Raw genomic sequence first — 19,966 nt, forward strand, 5'->3', positions numbered from 1 at the left:
AGAGTGGGCCATCATACAGTCTAAGATAAAAGTCCTACTGCTAAATTTTCACAAGGAAAACCCTCCATTGACACTGTTACAAGGCAGGAAACAGAATTTAGGAAATGCCACAAGATTAAGCATCTTCCTTTTTCAAAGTGGAAGTACTAATGGTCACACTCCCACTTCAAGACGCACTTTCCTGGAAATTCTCTACTGTGGCAATAATCCAATATGAGGGCATAATAAAAAGGGAGCAAGTGACTTAAGATAAAACACGTTTATTACCTTCAACTCTGGCCTCATCAGGAGTGATGGTGGCACACTTCACAGCAACACTGTACTTCTTAGTGGCCAAGGCAGAGTCAATTGTGACCTGGTCATTGGTTTGGTCACGGTATGGAAGTCCAAGATCAAAGTATTTTAGCTCAACATCAACATTAGATAGGATCAACTGAAAAAAAAAAAAGAAGTTAAGAGTTAAATGCAAGCATCAAGTTGCCGTTAGCCTAGACCTGGGGTCCCCAACCTGTAGCTCGCGAGCCACATGTGGTTCGCCTGCTCCTGAAATGTGGCTCGCCAACGGTCACCAGGAAGAAGATTGTGTTAAGTCCCCAGGGAGCCACCCCACCACCTGTAATACCCGCCCCGCCGATGGTAATATGCCGCCCCTCATGTGTATGTATGTCAATCACTGACTGCATTCACGCCTGCGCAGTGGCACGGGTCACTGTGCTCTATTGAAGTCTTGCGAGACTTCACAAATCTCGCAAAAGTAGTTACTGTGGCTTCTATAGAGCAGTGACCCGCGCACCAGGGCATTACTGCCCTGACTGGTGTACAGGTCCTTCTCAAAAAATTAGCATATAGTGTTAAATTTCATTATTTACCATAATGTAATGATTACAATTAAACTTTCATATATTATAGATTCATTATCCACCAACTGAAATTTGTCAGGTCTTTTATTGTTTTAATACTGATGATTTTGGCATACAACTCCTGATAACCCAAAAAACCTGTCTCAATAAATTAGCATATCAAGAAAAGGTTCTCTAAACGACCTATTACCCTAATCTTCTGAATCAACTAATTAACTCTAAACACATGCAAAAGATACCTGAGGCTTTTAAAAACTCCCTGCCTGGTTCATTACTCAAAACCCCCATCATGGGTAAGACTAGCGACCTGACAGATGTCAAGAAGGCCATCATTGACACCCTCAAGCAAGAGGGTAAGACCCAGAAAGAAATTTCTCAACAAATAGGCTGTTCCCAGAGTGCTGTATCAAGGCACCTCAATGGTAAGTCTGTTGGAAGGAAACAATGTGGCAGAAAACGCTGTACAACGAGAAGAGGTGACCGGACCCTGAGGAAGATTGTGGACTGAGTCTGGTGTGGAAACATCCAGAGCCACCGTGCACAGGCGTGTGCAGGAAATTGGCTACAGGTGCCGCATTCCCCAGGTAAAGCCACTTTTGAACCATAAACAGCAGCAGAAGCGCCTGACCTGGGCTACAGAGAAGCAGCACTGGACTGTTGCTAAGTGGTGCCAAGTACTTTTTTCTGATGAAAGCAAATTTTGCATGTCATTCGGAAATCAAGGTGCCAGAGTCTGGAGGAAGACTGGGGAGAAGGAAATGCCAAAATGCCTGAAGTCCAGTGTCAAGTACCCACAGTCAGTGATGGTGTGGGGTGCCATGTCAGCTGCTGGTGTTGGTCCACTGTGTTTCATCAAGGGCAGGGTCAATGCAGCTAGCTATCAGGAGATTTTGGAGCACTTCATGCTTCTATCGGCTGAAATGCTTTATGGAGATGAAGTGCCAAAACCACTGGTAAATGGTTTACTGACCATGGTATTACTGTGCTCAATTGGCCTGCCAACTCTCCTGACCTGAACCCCATAGAGAATCTGTGGGATATTGTGAAGAGAAAGTTGAGACGCAAGACCCAACACTCTGGATGAGCTTAAGGCCGCTATTGAAGCATCCTGGGCCTCCATAACATCTCAGCAGTGTCACAGGCTGATTGCCTCCATGACACGCCGCATTGAAGCAGTCATTTCTGCCAAAGGATTCCCGACCAAGTATTGAGTGCATAACTGAACATTATTATTTGATGGTTTTTTTGTTTGGTATTAAAAAACACTTTTATTTGATTGGTCGGGTGAAATATGCTAATTTATTGAGACAGGTTTTTTGGGTTTTCAGGAGTTGTATGCCAAAATCATCAGTATTAAAACAATAAAAGACCTGACAAATTTCAGTTGGTGGATAATGAATCTATAATATATGAAAGTTTAATTGTAATCATTACATTATGGTAAATAATGAAATTTACACCATATATACTGATTTTTTGAGAAGGACCTGTATGGGGCCTGATCAGCAGAGGAGGCCCATATCGGGCCCTGTCTCTTCTGCTGATTGGGTCCCAGCGGCAGGTTTCTGCTCCATGCAGTAACTGAACCTGCGTCCGAGAGTTAAAGCCACCAGCCAATCCGAGGCTGGCAGCTGACGTCAGGGCGCACTTCGCCGGCGCATGACGTTATTGTCGTTCACCAGCAAGTGCACACTTGAGACGTCTGGAGAGTTCACCACCGCAGGAGCGTGGCAAGGTAAGAAGAAAGTTGCTTTTGTCTTTGTTTTTTAGGGGCAGAATGGAGACACGGGGAGGGCAGAATGGAGACAAGGCAGAATGGAGACACGGCGGCAGGATGGGAGAAACGGGCAGAATGAAGACGGATGGAGCAGGATCATGGGGCATCACATGGAGGCAGGATCATGGGGCATCACATGGAGGCAGGATGGGAGAACATATGGCTGGAGCAAGGAATGAGACACATGGGGGCCACGATGGGGGATATTACTGTAGTGAGGTATTTTGAGGATAGTGTTTTAAATGGGGGAGGCGGTCCTGTTACTGTGCAGACCAACACTGTCGACTTTATTTCTTCATCTGGTGTAGTTTATAATTTTGGGGAAAAAAAGTAATGTGTTCTGCAAGCGGAGCTCTAGATAACTTATTTCCTGCAGAGACAAGCCCTGGCAGGAAGTAGTGACGGCGGTCTGTGCTGGATGAAGATGAAAAGCAAACATGAAGAACTTCACCTAGAGACGTCACTGGTGACTGTTACCTGTACACTGACACTATACACTGTACTACAATGTGGCACTCGACCAACTTTCATAGCAGAATGTGGCTCTCAAGGTAAGAAAGGTTGGGGACCCCTCGCCTAGACAGTGCTCTGCCTAATGACCAGTTGTCTGCACTTTGGGCCTGGTTAAGGACTGTTGTAGTTGGTGTAAAATTAGCCATGTATCTTAGGAAGCTGGCAGGCTGATACCTGTCTGAAAGAGGGGAGCAAGTCACTGCCAGGTACCCCTCATCTACTGTGAGCACGAAGGAGGATTGGGTGTGTGACACCCCATAGAAGATGGCCAATCCGTCCTACAGATACAGCAGCTGTGTAATATGTATGACAAACTATAAAGGCAGTGGTATATTGTGCAGTCAGCTGAACAGGACACGTTTGGCAAAAGCACTGAAATAAGAAGCTGATTAAAAGAGGTTGCCCACTACTTTTACATTGATCTACCCTTAGGATAGGTCAATGTCTGATCTGCTGGGGTCTGACACCCAGCACCACTACTGATCAGCTGTTATTGGAAGTACTCACTTGCAAAGCTGCTACTTGTAGTGGTTGGTGCAGGGCACTACACATCTGCTGCCCATTAATTGGTATAGGAGGTGGGGGTGCAGTACCCTGCAGCAGCCACTACCAGTAGACTGAGCAGCTCTGCAAGTATTTCCAGCTGCCACCAGTAACCACTGACCAACAGGAGTGCTGGGTGTCAGACCCTGGGCCAACATTGCACACAATTATTGTACCTTTTCCTTGATAAACTCCCAGATAATACGGGTCATCTCATCCCCATCCATTTCCACCACTGGATTAGCCACCTTGATACGTTTGTCTGCATCTACAAAATGGATGAAAAAACACGGGTGATATAATTATAGAAGTCAACCAAGGCTGAAGCAGAAGACATGCTAGCCAGGAAATCCTTTAATAAGCTGCTCATGTACATTTAGTGCAAGCTAAAGCCTTAGGCTACTTTCACACTAGCGTTAACTGCATTCCGTCACAATGCGTCATTTTGCCGAAAAAACGCATCCTGCAAAAGTGTTTGCAGGATGCGTTTTTTCACCATTGATTAACATGAAGCGACGCATTGTGACGGATTGCCACACGTCGCACCCGTCGTGCGACGGATGCGTCGTGCAGTGGCGGACCGTCGGGAGCAAAAAACGCTACATGTAATGTTTTTTGCTCACGACGGTTCGCTTTTTCCGACAGCGCATGCGCGGCTGGAACTCCGCCCCCACCTCCCCACACTTCCCCGCACCTCACAATAGGGCAGCGGATGCGCTGGAAAAATGCATCCGCTGCCCCCGTTGTGCAGCGGAGACAACGCTAGCGTCGGGAACCTCGGCCCGACGCACAGCGACGGGCCGAGCCCGACGCTAGTGTGAAAGAAGCCTTATGGGGATATTCCAGCTTTAATATAAAGCTCATACATTGCTGGACTGATACATTGTATGTTTAATACATAGAGAATTTCCTGGCTTATAAATCATCCTCAATTCTGTTTTTGACTGGGGCTTTGTGCACATTGCCTTGGAGACACCATCCAATGACAGATTGTCAAACCACAGGACAAAACAGCAGCATGGGACACTTGTGTCTTCTGTCTAATCACTGTCTAATTGTCAGACCCAAGTCCGTTATCAGGAGTGGCACTTTTTGTTGTGTTCATATAGGTGCATATTGCAATTTTAAGGTTACAGACTTCAGCAACATTCACACTGACATTGCCTTCTCTTTTTGGAATGGACAAATTAATGTTCAAAACTTCAGTTGCATACACAGAAGCAGAGGTGTCCCACTAATTATTGGGTGTTCATTTTACAACACTAGAAAAAGCATCAGCAAAACTGCAGTTCAAAAAGTGATTTTTGGACATTAATTCCCTTTACACAGTTACAAGCTTGTATTTACCAAATATTCTGGAAATGGGTTTCATGTAGATTAAATCTAGCTGCCTTACTCCTGTTTCCTACAAAAGCTTATGGCTATGTTCACACTTTGCGTTTTTTGCTGCGGATCCGCAGCGGATTTGCAGCTGCGGATCCGCAGCCGTTTTCCATGCAGGGTACAGTACAATGTTACCCTATGGAAAACAAAAACCGCTGTGCCCACTTTGCGTTTTTCCGCTTGAAAATCAGCGCGGATTTTCTGCGGAAAAAAAGAAGTAGCATGTCAATTCTTTCTGCGGATTCCGCAGCGGTTTTCCACCTGCACCAATAGGAAAGTGCAGTTGGAAACCCGCAGTGGAATCCGCAGTAGAAACCGCACAAAAAAACGCAGTGAAAACCACCGCGGTTTTGCACTGCGGTTTTTCCAAATCCGCGGCTGAAAAATCCGCAGCAAAAAAAGGATAGTGTGAACAAGGCCTATCTCTCCAAGTCAGTGTTGGAGCTGCAGCGGCTCCAGTCTTTACTACCTAGACCATATAGGTGGAATATGAACAACAATGCTAAATATCCATACCATAGAGGTTTGATGCCAACAGCTTTCTATAGATAAAATCCTTAAAGATGTATCAAGGAATCCAATATCCTTAGAGCCCACCATCACATCACATCACAGAGTAGAGAATCATTGCCATTGCTGTCCAAGTCCTAAATAAACAGGCATTCGTCAGAATGCTAGTCATGAAATACAACACAATGTACCCACATAATGTACCCACCATCACTGTCACATCTTCCAAAGATAGGAAAATACATTGCTGGTAGTCTTGTGAGCAGGATCTGTAGCAATCATGCAATGGCTGTCCTGTAATAGGGGTTTCAACAAAGAAACAACCCCTTTAAGTATTCAAAGTCTGTATGTGGACTATGTTAGTATTAGTATTTAGCCACACCTATAGTTGCAGAAAATATATGCAAGTATTTATGGGACCAAATACCACAATGTCAAAACTGGTGACAGATTCACTTTAAATGGGTTGTCTGCTACCTATAATATTTTTTAGAAATATGTATCTGTAATCCCCAAACACTTTTGTAATTTGCTTCGTTATAAAATTCCCAACTATTCTCCCTACACAGCCATTCGCTTTACTTCCTGTAACATTTTCCTTTTAGGGTTGTCTGAAACTGGATGTCACAGGAGACCAGCTCTGCAGTAACTTCTCCGAAGCTTCTATAATCTCCACTGAAACAGGACATCTGAAGGCAGCAGTGCGGTCACTTCCTACAGCATGACACTGCCGTCATCTGAAAACGTCAGGTTTTGGTAGCGGTGATGACGTACTGACCACAGCTTCTGATCTCACCAGCTACAACATCAAACCTCTGACACTGCCACCTCTTTCACTGAAACAAATAGTCCATGGGCATCACTCACCCTGCTTACATCACCACCCCCTGACAATTTGTTTCAGGGAAAGACCGCGGTGTCAGAAGCAGGGACTGTCAGCAGCCACTGAAGATTGGAGGTATAATAAAAACTTGGCACTCAACATCTAGAATATTTTTGGGGATTTTTTTAATGCAGCCAGAAAATATAGATGTTTCGGCCTCACTGGCCTTCATCAGTAACTAAGTGAAAAAATATATACAGAATATGATTGACAATGAAAATATATCAAAGAAAAGACAACAAAAACAAATATAGTAAATACAGGATTGGGCAATCTAGAGTGACAAGGAATAATCTAGACATCGGGTCATGTCAGAATTGAAGAATCAGATCCATTTAATGTGGGTCACAGTGAAAAAAAAAAAATTAAAAATTAAAAGCTTACCATTTTAAATATGTCTGGTCATGCACTAGGCGCTGGGCATGGAGCCTGTATAAGACTGTAACCAGTATAAAAAAAAAACAAAAAACTAGCCATAAAATTCGGTCCAATTCAATTACCTGGAAACGCATGTGGAACACAAGCTCTTACTTCCCACTGTGCCATTGGTCCTAGCTAGGAGTTAGTCCCGCCACTTCCTTACTTCTAGCGCTCCCCACCCAGTCACACTCAGCTGACCAGCAGTGGATACTGTGTCGCTGATGACTGCACGCCAGCACCCCCACCCACCCGAGCTCTTAAACCCCTTCTATACCGCAATTTTCACTTGCACTGGTTTGGGCTGAATTTTATGGCTAGTCTTTTTCTTACTAGGTACTATCTCAGGCTCCATGAACAGCGAGCCCGACATATTTAAAGTGGTAGGCCACCTTTTTTAAAAACAAAATTTTCACTGTGACCCTTTTTTCATATATAGCCTGGTGTTCTTCCCTCCGCTTATTTACCTTCATAGACTATAGTGTCACTCCTATTATCGCACTGAACGCGATTAGCCACTATACTGCAGTCCGGTATGTCCCCTCATTTTTTCCACCAGATATTATTCTCATTTGTTTATAACATTATTTTGTGCAATTTAATGATAATTTCATGCCACATTAAATGGATCTGATAATTCAATTCTGACAAGACCCTATGTCTACATTATTCCTTCTCTAGATTGCCCAATCCTGTATATACTTTATGTTTTGGTTGTAATTTCTTTGATATGATATTTTCATTGTCAATCATTCTGTACATATTTTTTCACTTATAGTTACTGATGAAGGCCAGTGAGGCCGAAACATCTATTTTCTGGCTGCACTAAAAAATCCAAAAACATTCTAGAAGTTGAGTGCCAAGTTTTCTTTATTATACATGTATGGTGTGGAGCCCTACGTGAGCACCTTCTGAGGTTGTGCTTCTGAGGTCTGTGTTTTTCCTTTACTGAAGATTGTGGTGGCAGGGACAGAAGCAGCAATTACTTCTCTTTCCCTTAAACAGGACGTAATCAGTGGACAGTGGTGACAATCTGCGATATGTGACTGCAGTGTTGCTGGTTGATAGATTCTGCAGGAGAAATGCCTGCAACAAAAATTAAGTGCTCTTTATATGACAGGTTCCCTTTAAAGATAGATATTTATAAAAGGCATCGGACAACCCGTAAAAAAAAAAAAACCTTCAGGGGTTGGTGTGCTCCTGAATACTGATTGTATGGACCAGCAGCTCAGCTATAGAGTAGTCCCAAACTGTATGGCCAGACTGCCCGCTGTCCGGCCAGACTGCCCGCTGTCCGGCCAGACTGCCCGCTGTCCGGCCAGACTGCCCGCTGTCCGGCCAGACTGCCCGCTGTCCGGCCAGACTGCCCGCTGTCCGGCCAGACTGCCCGCTGTCCGGCCAGACTGCCCGCTGTCCGGCCAGACTGCCCGCTGTCCGGCCAGACTGCCCGCTGTCCGGCCAGACTGCCCGCTGTCCGGCCAGACTGCCCGCTGTCCGGCCAGACTGCCCGCTGTCCGGCCAGACTGCCCGCTGTCCGGCCAGACTGCCCGCTGTCCGGCCAGACTGCCCGCTGTCCGGCCAGACTGCCCGCTGTCCGGCCAGACTGCCCGCTGTCCGGCCAGACTGCCCGCTGTCCGGCCAGACTGCCCGCTGTCCGGCCAGACTGCCCGCTGTCCGGCCAGACTGCCCGCTGTCCGGCCAGACTGAGCACTTGCTTGCAAGTGCTGCTCCTTACCTAGGATGCCAGCCACCTCAGACTGCAGAGGTGCCTGGTACAATAGGAAGAGGGTAGTATGTTTGTTACATATCCTCTGCATTCTCAAGACTGTTGTTACTACCCAATTAAAGAACAGTGAAAACTTAAATTCCATTGTAGGCAGAACTACCTTCCAACCTAGGACAGCAACATATGGAGTACATGAAGCTAGTCTAACATGACATCTACTGTATACAATTATGGGGAGTAGTGCATACACTGTTCCAAATTATTATGCACAAAGAGTTTAGGAGTGATAAGGTTAGAATTTTTTTGTTTGTCATTTAAACTCATTGATGGTGATGTGTGTCAGGGCTCTTTATATCACTGAAAGCAATTGCAGATACCTGTGCAAATTAGTTTGGCAGGTGTGTCCAAATAAAGGCAAGACTACTAAAGAAGGCTGTTCCACATTATTAAGCAGCCTACATTTTTTGCCAAAATGGGAATGAAAAAGGATGTGTCAGCTGCTGAGAAGCAACAAATTGTGGAGTATTTAGGTCAAGGCATGACTACAATCAACATTGCCAAGACACTTCATTGTGATCATCGCACAATCAAGAAGTATGTAGCTGATTCCCAGCACACATGTGCGTGCTGATAAGGAAAAATTGAGGACTCTTTCCAACAGGCAATTGCGTAAGGTTAAAAGAGCAGCTGCAAAAATGCCTTGTCATAGTAGCAGACAAGTTTTTGAAGCTGCTGGTGCCGCCAACGTCCCCAGAACAACAAGATGCAGGGTCCTTCAGAGGTTTGCAGCTGTGCGCAAGCCATCCTGTCGACCACCTCTATCCACTGCAACAAGCAGAACGGCTCCAGTGGGCCAAACGATACATGAAGACTGACTTCCAAACTGTTTTGTTCACCGATGAGTGCCGTGCAACGCTCGATGGTCCAGATGGATGGAGTGGAGGATGGCTGGTTGATGGACACCCCATGAAAATACGGCTAAGGCGCCAAGGAGGAGGTGGAGTAATGTTTTGGGCTGGAATCATGGGGAGAGAGATTGTTGGCCCCTTTATGATCCCTGAAGGGGTAAAGATGAACTCCATAATCTATGTGGAGTTTCTAAAACAACACTTCCTGCCATGGTTCAAGAGGAAGAACCGTGCTTTCCGCTGCAAGATCATTTTCATGCATGATAATGCACCATCTCATGCTGCAAAACACACATCTGCATCTCTGGCTGCTATGGGCATAAAAGAGGACAAACTTATGGTGTGGCCACCATCTTCCCCTGACCTCAACCCCATTGAGAACCTCTGGAGCATCATCAAAAGGAGTGTCTATGATGGCGGGAGGCAGTTCACATCTAAGCAACAGCTCTGGGAGGGTATTCGGGCCACATGCAAAACAATTGAAGCAGAAACCATCCAAAAACTGACAAATTCCATGGACGAGAGAGTTCAGAAGCTTCTTTTGAACAAGGGGTCCTATGTGCAAATGTAACATCACCTAGAATAAAGTTTTCACTTGAAAACTGTTTGATTTCATTTTGTAATAAGCTGATAATGCTTAGAACTTCACAATTGACCATTTTTTTGTTCAAAATAAAAAAAAAAAAAAGGTTGAAAACTCTGCTGTGCATAATAATTTGGAACATGCATTTTGAGTGTTTATTTTTTTTTTAAAAAGATACTGTTTTCATAGGCAGTTTTTTCCAAAACATTGCAATTATACTAGACTAGTAGATGACTGGAAAATAACAATGACTGCAATTCAGAGAAAATGTGAGGAAATATTATTTGCATAATAATTTGGAACACAGTGTAGTTTAATGGTGCAATGCAAAGTCTGACTTCGTCTAGAGACCAGCTATGAAATATTCTGCAGAAAGTCATGTAAAGGACATGTACATATTTGTTTTAGGCCAAACATTTATATACTGCTGTCACTCCTAGGAATAGTGAGCACATCAACTGACAGCATGTGACTATGCAGCTTGTAAAATCAGTGATGGAATAGCTGTTGTGATCCGTTTGTGAAACTACAGAATTGCCTGTTGAGCCTTATTACATTAGAATAAAGAGGTTCTGAGCCCTTTCCTATGTCAGTTCAGTGGGACAGTGGATGTGCAGGTCAGACATTAGTGTACTTGTACCCTTGATGGATACAATACACAAGCACTACCCTTGATGGATACAATACACAAGCACTAGGCCATATCCAGGCTCCCATGCTTTCACATACATGCGGAATACTCCTACAGCATAGAAGATCACATGACCGCGAGCAATGAATGCTCGACAAAAGATTGCCATCAAAGGAAACAGTTGTCCAGCAGTAGTGTGTAGGTCTAGTTATATATAAAGTTTATTCTACACATTTGATGCCTGCAAGTTAGATATATAAAAGCATGGTTATCCATATACACAGTATATATAAAATGGAGTCGAATGCAGGAACAAAAAAAAAACAAAACAAAAAAAAAAACAAAACAGCTTTGCTGATCTAGTACCAATAACCTACTCAGATGGAAGAATATAATAAACACACTGCATTAGTCTGGTTTACCCCACACTAGTCCTAAAGAGGCAGCAGAAAGCTCCAGAGTATGACATTTAATCTGATCACATCAGAAGAGGAAAATCTCAAACAAAAATAGCCAGCGTCAGCAAACTAGGCAAGCGAAGGAAGCAGCAGCTGTTCAGAGATAGGCCAAATCTGACACTTGTGATTTTCCTAGGGTGCTTTATTTAATGTTCTCGGAAACTTACATTTACAGTCCTGGATGGACTGACCTCGGAGAAATTAAGCATTTCTTAGTGTCTGACAAGTGTTGAACCCAACACTATCAGCACTGGACTTAGAAGCCAGTCTGACCACATTCCTGGCTTTGACGCCGTCCGTGTAAGCTTCAGGTCTGTCCTCTACATCAACCTCCAGGATCTCCCTCCAAGGACAAGTTCTAACTAAGCCTGTCCAGATTATTCTGAACAGTAAATTGCTGAAGTGCTTCCTGGAGAAAGTGTATTGTAGACTTGAAGGTGGTGAGCAGGTCAGGACGCAGGAGCGAGAACAGTTCTGCTCCCATAACCAGAGATGATCCTGAAGTGTCCTTCAAAATACGACATGGTAAATCACTAAACCGTTCCACTGTACTCTACAAAGCTTTGCAGTTGTAACATTCCCATATTCTACCAAGGACTTGTCAGAGGCCAGGAGGGATTTACATAGCATGCCAAACTCTTCTAGAACCCAAGGGCATATGATAAAACTTACTTCCGGACGATGAATGGACCCCCCCTCAGGTGGTTCACAAACCTACTACAATCCAATATTGTGCCATCAAAATCGTCGGGACTCCAGTCAGAAATTTTTAAGTAAACTAGGCCTGCTTTCTACTGGATCAAGGACAGCGACTGAATTTTCAATAAACCTTGCACCAGACCATAGTGACAACCTGATCAGAGCATGCGTTCCATTTGCTGTGACAACCAGAAATACAATGTTAAGAAGCTGCAGGACAGCAGTTCCCATGGTGTCACCGCCAGCTAGTTAGTATTCTGGAGACACAAACCAGCATTAGAGCCAACATTTTAAACAATCACTCCTACACAACCACCAACACAAGTCTAGTCCTCAGACAACTGCATATTTGTTTCCTCCATGGCATAAGAATTCTGCAGAGCACACATCAGAAGAAGAAGTGTCCAAAAACTTCAGTTTTAAAAACTTCACACCAGCCACTTCTGAAAGGACAATGTCAGACATCAGACTAGGGCAATACAGTCACCCCACCACATTAGGGCAACTTTGACTTCGGATTGAGTGGGTGCAACATGCAGAGTAATTATATAGTCTACCACCAGCCAATCTTTACATATACCGTAATTCTGTGAAATGCTTCTCTGAAGTCTGGATCACATGTTGGCATCTTGTGTATCAGATCCATTTAGACAGACACTATTTAGCACCTCTGCCCAGTTCTGTCACCACCATATGGTGAGGACTTGGCACCACCATGTCAGGCTGTGAAGGTCAAATGGGTCAAATGTCACTGCCAGAACAGATACTCTGCAGGAAACCTCAATCTGTCGACTGCACAGTATCAGCACCTGTATACAGCAGGACCCTGGGCTGCAGTTACCAGACCGGCACTGTGTAAACTCGGAATAGTTTCCATCTGACGTTCAGTCACATGCCATGAGGAATCCGATACCAGCACCGGCCGGCAAAGACTGAAGTGGCACCAGGAGAGGAACATTACAGAGCACGGCCATACTGCAGTAGCCATACAGCCGTCCAGATCCTCAGGCACAAACTATAGATGTGCAAGTCGATTGAAGAACAGATCACACTTGTCCACAGCGATTATTAGTCTCCAAACTTTGTTGACGTTATTTATGGGCAAATGTCAATTTTTCTGATGGGGCCCAACTTCAGTAACACCCAGTCATCAGTGTTCCTGCACAATTAAGGTAATTAGATACCACCAGAAGTTACAAAGCACAGGTACCGCGAGCTGCCGCACAGCACACATGTCCAAGAACACGAATTATGGCGCGAGCCGAACACATGTTGGATGCAACAACCACTAGTGAAATCACAGGGGGGAAATCGTCCAATCGGCCCTGTCCTTACAGTACACGAGGGGGACGGCCCGACTGCTCCTACAGCTATGTGCCATCACTGAAGGAGGACCACCAAAACAGGTAGAGCCCATGACCCCATTACAAAGTCTTCTACACCTCGGGAAGAACTCTGGTGGGCTCCCCATACAGGGCTCCATCAGCCTCACGCCCCAGGTTATATCTGCAGAGTTCCTTCTGTCCTGGGGTACAGCAGTACAAGTGTGGTGCGCAGTAATTGAGAACCAGCTGCAGAAAGCCCCCTATAAAGAGCATTTCGCTGTGTCCCATTATTGGGGGCACCTGGCAGATAAGACTGGGCTCTGTAACAAGGGCATTCTACAGATTTTAGGCCAAGCGGTATAACACTATGGTGTAGATGTCATGTGGTGTAATAGGGGGCACTCTGCAGATATGACCGTGCATGCCATCAGCAGTATGCCTCCTGGGAAGCCTGGCCATCTGCAGAGCGCCACTTATTACAGGGCAGAGCATTACATCTGCAGTGTGATAAAGACCTACTACTGGTCCAAACGACGTATACCATCTGCACTGTGCCCCCCTCCTCCCCATAATCCCGGGGCAGAGCATACCATCTGCACTGTGCCCCCCTCCGCCCCATAATCCCGGGGCAGAGCATACCATCTGCACTGTGCCCCCCTCCTCCCCATAATCCCGGGGCAGAGCATACCATCTGCACTGTGCCCCCCTCCGCCCCATAATCCCAGGGCAGAGCATACCATCTGCACTGTGCCCCCCTCCGCCCCATAATCCCAGGGCAGAGCACACCATCTGCACTGTGCCCCCCCCTTCTCCCCATAATCCCGGGGAAGAGCATACCATCTGCACTGTGCCCCCCTCCGCCCCATAATCCCGGGGCAGAGCATACCATCTGCACTGTGCCCCCCTCCCCATAATCCCAGGGCAGAGCATACCATCTGCACTGTGCCCCCCTCCTCCCCATAATCCCGGGGCAGAGCACACCATCTGCACTGTGCCCCCCTCCTCCCCATAATCCCGGGGCAGAGCATACCATCTGCACTGTGCCCCCCCCCCCTCCTCCCCATAATCCCGGGGTAGAGCATACCATCTGCACTGTGCCCCCCCCCTCCTCCCCATAATCCCGGGGCAGAGCATACCATCTGCACTGTGCCCCCCCCTCCTCCCCATAATCCCGGGGCAGAGCACACCATCTGCACTGTGCCCCCCCCTCCTCCCCATAATCCCGGGGCAGAGCACACCATCTGCACTGTGCCCCCCTCCCCATAATCCCAGGGCAGAGCATACCATCTGCACTGTGCCCCCCCCTCCTCCCCATAATCCCGGGGCAGAGCATACCATCTGCACTGTGCCCCCCCCTCCTCCCCATAATCCCGGGGCAGAGCATACCATCTGCACTGTGCCCCCCCCTTCTCCCTATAATCCCGGGGCAGAGCATACCATCTGCACTGTGCCCCCCTCCTCCCCATAATCCTGGGGCAGAGCATACCATCTGCACTGTGCCCCCCTCCTCCCCATAATCCCGGGGCAGAGCATACCATCTGCACTGTGCCCCCCCCCTCCTCCCCATAATCCCGGGGCAGAGCATACCATCTGCACTGTGCCCCCCTCCTCCCCATAATCCTGGGGCAGAGCATACCATCTGCACTGTGCCCCCCTCCTCCCCATAATCCCGGGGCAGAGCATACCATCTGCACTGTGCCCCCCCCTCCTCCCCATAATCCCGGGGCAGAGCACACCATCTGCACTGTGCCCCCCCCTTCTCCCCATAATCCCGGGGAAGAGCATACCATCTGCACTGTGCCCCCCTCCTCCCCATAATCCCGGGGCAGAGCACACCATCTGCACTGTGCCCCCCCCTTCTCCCCATAATCCCGGGGAAGAGCATACCATCTGCACTGTGCCCCCCTCCGCCCCATAATCCCGGGGCAGAGCACACCATCTGCACTGTGCCCCCCCCTTCTCCCCATAATCCCGGGGAAGAGCATACCATCTGCACTGTGCCCCCCTCCGCCCCATAATCCCGGGGCAGAGCACACCATCTGCACTGTGCCCCCCTCCTCCCCATAATCCCGGGGCAGAGCATACCATCTGCACTGTGCCCCCCTCCTCCCCATAATCCCGGGGCAGAGCACACCATCTGCACTGTGCCCCCCTCCTCCCCATAATCCCGGGGCAGAGCATACCATCTGCACTGTGCCCCCCTCCTCCCCATAATCCCGGGGCAGAGCATACCATCTGCACTGTGCCCCCCTCCCACAAACCCTGCAGCATCTCCTTACACAGAGCACAGCGGTACACGCGCAGTGCGCCCCCCATGATCAGACCCCCATAGGCGGGGACTCCGCTCCTCACTGCCGGGTGCACGGATCTAGGTCACCGATGAAGGTCACCCATGCCCCGGTGTCCGGTCCCCCGGCAGCATCCTCCGCAGAGCGCTGCAGGCCGCAGGCTACGCGCCTCCCCGCCACAGGACGGATATTTCGGGCTCCTGCACAGCCGGCCATACACGGAGCACGGACAGCAGCAGACAATGGGGCCGCATCCCCTCCCCCCAGCGCTGCAGGACGGAAGCCCCCGGCGGCCGCACTCACAGTTCCTCTGCTGCTGGGTGAGGGCGGGGGCGAGGGCCGCGGGGTTTTTGCCCAGCACTGCCGCGGAGGACTTGCAGATGGAGGTGACAGCTCGCAGGTAGCCGGCCATATTTCCGTAGAACAGGGAGAGACGGGAAGACGGTCACAAGAATGGGGGTGCACCGGAGAAACCGCAGGGCCGATACTTCGCACCACTCTTCACCCCCCAAACCGCCCGGCTTCAAGGGCGCACACGTCAGCATCGCGGCAATTTATAGCTAGCATGACGTCACTGACGGCAGGGGGCGGGGCCGGCAGCGAGCATGCTCCACTTTTCATTCATTCGTTTCTCACGCGCCGGTCAGGTGGCGCGGTAACTCCTTCACTGCGGGACTGTGGAGAATCGTAGCTCCGCCCCTGTGCCGCGCTGTAACCCCTCTGCTGCCGGACACAAAGTCCTGTGCCAGTGCACTGCCTGCAGCTGCGGCCGCTATCTCTGGCCCCATGTACAAACGCAGTAAGTCACCATTGTAATTACCAGTGTCATAAGGCACAATGTCAAATGGTGACCCCCACTTATAATAGGTGTCCTATTAATAAATGTTATAAAACATGGTGCTATATACACTGCACAGTTATTAGACAAGTGAGCATTTTGACCAGGGGGCGCCGTACATAGAAATCATGGGGCCCCATTGCAGAAGTCCTAATTGGGCCCCGCTCTCTCCCAAAAAAGGAAAATAATATTCTGCGGCTCACAGAAGAGCATATCCCGCAATTTTGCAGCCCTTACAAAGTAATATTTCACCTATTGAAGCCCCGTAGTGTTCCCACACACTAACAAACCCCCTTTCATGGTCACCATGAAGTATGATGCCAACAAAGTGCCCCATACACAATAATATACCTCACAGTGAATTTCTCCACATTACCCTCGACACGCACTGTATGATGCCCTACAATACCCCCCACAACAATTATGATACCCCCACAGTGACCCTAACACAGTATGATGGCCCACATAGTCCCCCACACACAAAATGATGGTCCCGACACAGCTCTATACACAACATAACGGCCCCTCCATACAGGATGATGTCACTTCATATCGTATAGTGTCCCTGCATACAGAATAATGACCCCCACATAACCCCCCAAACTGTATAATGGCTTGCACACATTGTAATGAACCCCACTAGCACTCCTAACAGTATAATGGCTCCCACATAGCACTCCAAACAGTATAATTGGCCCCACACAGCCCTTCAAACAGTATAATGGACCCCACATAGTCCTCCAAATAGTATGATGGTCCTCAAATAGTATTTTGGCTTCCCAGATAGCCCTGCATAGTGTATGATGGCCCCTCAAGTAGCATGATGGCCCCCACATAGCACTCCAGATAGTATGATGGCCCCCACATAGCACTCCAGATAGTACGATGGCTCCCACATAGCACTCCAGATAGTATGATGACCCCCACATAGCACTCCAGATAGTATGATGGCTCCCACATAGCACTCCAGATAGTACGATGGCTCCCACATAGCACTCCAGATAGTATGATGGCTCCCACATAGCACTCCAGATAGTATGATGACCCCCACATAGCACTCCAGCTAGTATGATGGCTCCCACATAGCACTCCAGATAGTATGATGACTCACACATAGCACTCCGGATAGTATGATGGCTCCCACATAGCACTCCAGATAGTATGATGACTCACACATAGCACTCCGGATAGTATGATGGCTCCCACATAGCACTCCAGATAGTACGATGGCTCCCACATAGCACTCCAGATAGTATGATGGCTCCCACATAGCACTCCAGATAGTATGATGACCCCCACATAGCACTCCAGATAGTATGATGGCTCCCACATAGCACTCCAGATAGTATGATGACCCCCACATAGCACTCCAGATAGTACGATGGCTCCCACATAGCACTCCAGATAGTACGATGGCTCCCACATAGCACTCCAGATAGTACGATGGCTCCCACATAGCACTCCAGATAGTATGATGGCTCCCAAATAGCACTCCAGATAGTATGATGACCCCCACATAGCACTCCAGATAGTATGATGACCCCCACATAGCACTCCAGATAGTATGATGGCTCCCACATAGCACTCCAGATAGTATGATGACTCACACATAGCACTCCGGATAGTATGATGGCTCCCACATAGCACTCCAGATAGTATGATGGCTCCCACATAGCACTCCAGATAGTATGATGACCCCCACATAGCACTCCAGATAGTATGATGGCTCCCACATAGCACTCCAGATAGTACGATGGCTCCCACATAGCACTCCAGATAGTACGATGGCTCCCACATAGCACTCCAGATAGTACGATGGCTCCCACATAGCACTCCAGATAGTATGATGGCTCCCAAATAGCACTCCAGATAGTATGATGACCCCCACATAGCACTCCAGATAGTATGATGACCCCCACATAGCACTCCAGATAGTATGATGGCTCCCACATAGCACTCCAGATAGTATGATGACTCACACATAGCACTCCGGATAGTATGATGGCTCCCACATAGCACTCCAGATAGTATGATGGCTCCCACATAGCACTCCAGATAGTATGATGACCCCCACATAGCACTCCAGATAGTATGATGGCTCCCACATAGCACTCCAGATAGTACGATGGCTCCCACATAGCACTCCAGATAGTACGATGGCTCCCACATAGCACTCCAGATAGTATGATGACCCCCACATAGCACTCCAGATAGTACGATGGCCCCCACATAGCACTCCAGATAGTATGATGGCTCCCACATAGCACTCCAGATAGTATGATGGCTCCCACATAGCACTCCAGATAGTACGATGGCTCCCACATAGCACTCCGGATAGTATGATAGCCCCCACATAGCACTCCAGATAGTACGATGACCCCCACATAGCACTCCAGATAGTATGATGGCTCCCACATAGCACTCCAGATAGTATGATGGCTCCCACATAGCACTCCAGATAGTACGATGGCTCCCACATAGCACTCCGGATAGTATGATAGCCCCCACATAGCACTCCAGATAGTACGATGGCCCCCACATAGCACTCCAGATAGTATGATGGCACCCACAAAGCACTCCAGATAGTATGATGGCCCCCACACAGTACTCATTGATTTTAAAAAAGTACCTTTCCCCGTTCCCCTCTTCTCCGGTCTCCATAGTGCGTTGTCTGATGTTCTGCCCTACTTGGCACAACGGTCGTGATGTAATGACATCACCACACCCACTGTGCTGAGATGTCAGATGCACAGTGAGAAAGGGAGCGTCAGCTAACAGCTCCATCTTCAATCACTGTTTTCAACTTCATCTACATCCAGACTGCGGATACAGTTGAAAGTCGGCAGGGGGCCTGGTGACATCCCTGGCATCAAGCCCCCCCAGATCACGGGCCCCATAGCAGCTGTGTGGTCTGCTGTTATAAGTTGTACCCCACTGATTTTGACCATGTCATCATTTTTATGCAGATTTTCAACTCCAAGCTGTTTATTGGATGAAGCAGATCACGTGATGTGTATTTGTGTAATGAGGGAGAGTGTCGTCTGAGGATTCCATCACCCTTTATCAGGGTGTACAGCAATATTAGGTTTCTTGTCCTCAGGCAAAATGAGTAAAAAAAAAAAGAGATTGGACTGACTCTGAGAAGTCAAAAAATGTCACAAGTCTTACAGAGGGATGCAGCATTCTTGAAATTGCTAATATATTGGAAGGTGATCACAGAACCATCAAAAGTTGTGTTGCAAATAGCAAGATTAATTTCTACTTATGGACCTAACCACTTGTTACGCTCCGCAAGCGACGTTCGACTAACACCCGCACTAATCCATACCTCCTGCTCCCGGCTCCAAGACTTCTCACGAGCTGCACCAATCCTCTGGAATGCTCTACCCCAAGAAATCAGGACTAACCACAACTTATACATTTTTAAGCGCTCCCAAAAAACACATCTGTTTAGAGCGGCCAATCACGTTCAGTCAAACTCCACTGCACCTAAAAGCTCCACACATACTGGCTGGTGACAACCTCATGCAGCCTTTATCTATCCCCATTCCCTCAAGATGGTGGACCAGCATTGTAAATAAGCACCGGTAATTTGTGTCTCCCCACACCTCATTATAGGTTGTG

The 19,966-nt window shown here is 47.8% G+C and overlaps 1 protein-coding gene across 2 annotated transcripts in view; it reads right to left on the reverse strand.

Moving 5' to 3' along the window:
• Positions 1-16,196, reverse strand: part of IDH2 (isocitrate dehydrogenase (NADP(+)) 2) — a 39,014-nt gene extending 22,818 nt beyond the window's left edge. The window contains exons 1-3 of one of the 2 annotated variants that reach the window (XM_077263526.1): positions 15,808-16,196; positions 3,870-3,961; positions 268-433 (exon numbers count right to left, since the gene is read on the reverse strand). In XM_077263526.1, the coding sequence (XP_077119641.1) occupies positions 268-433; positions 3,870-3,961; positions 15,808-15,916 (367 nt within the window). In that variant the 5' untranslated portion in view covers positions 15,917-16,196. Of the gene's footprint in view, positions 1-267; positions 434-3,869; positions 3,962-5,592; positions 5,724-15,807 lie in introns of those variants that run through there. The other variant, XM_077263527.1, reaches the window with a different exon arrangement.
• Positions 16,197-19,966: the final 3,770 nt, after the last annotated feature.

This window comes from Ranitomeya variabilis, chromosome 5 (assembly GCF_051348905.1).
Source record: "Ranitomeya variabilis isolate aRanVar5 chromosome 5, aRanVar5.hap1, whole genome shotgun sequence".
Taxonomy (NCBI): Eukaryota; Metazoa; Chordata; class Amphibia; order Anura; family Dendrobatidae; genus Ranitomeya; species Ranitomeya variabilis.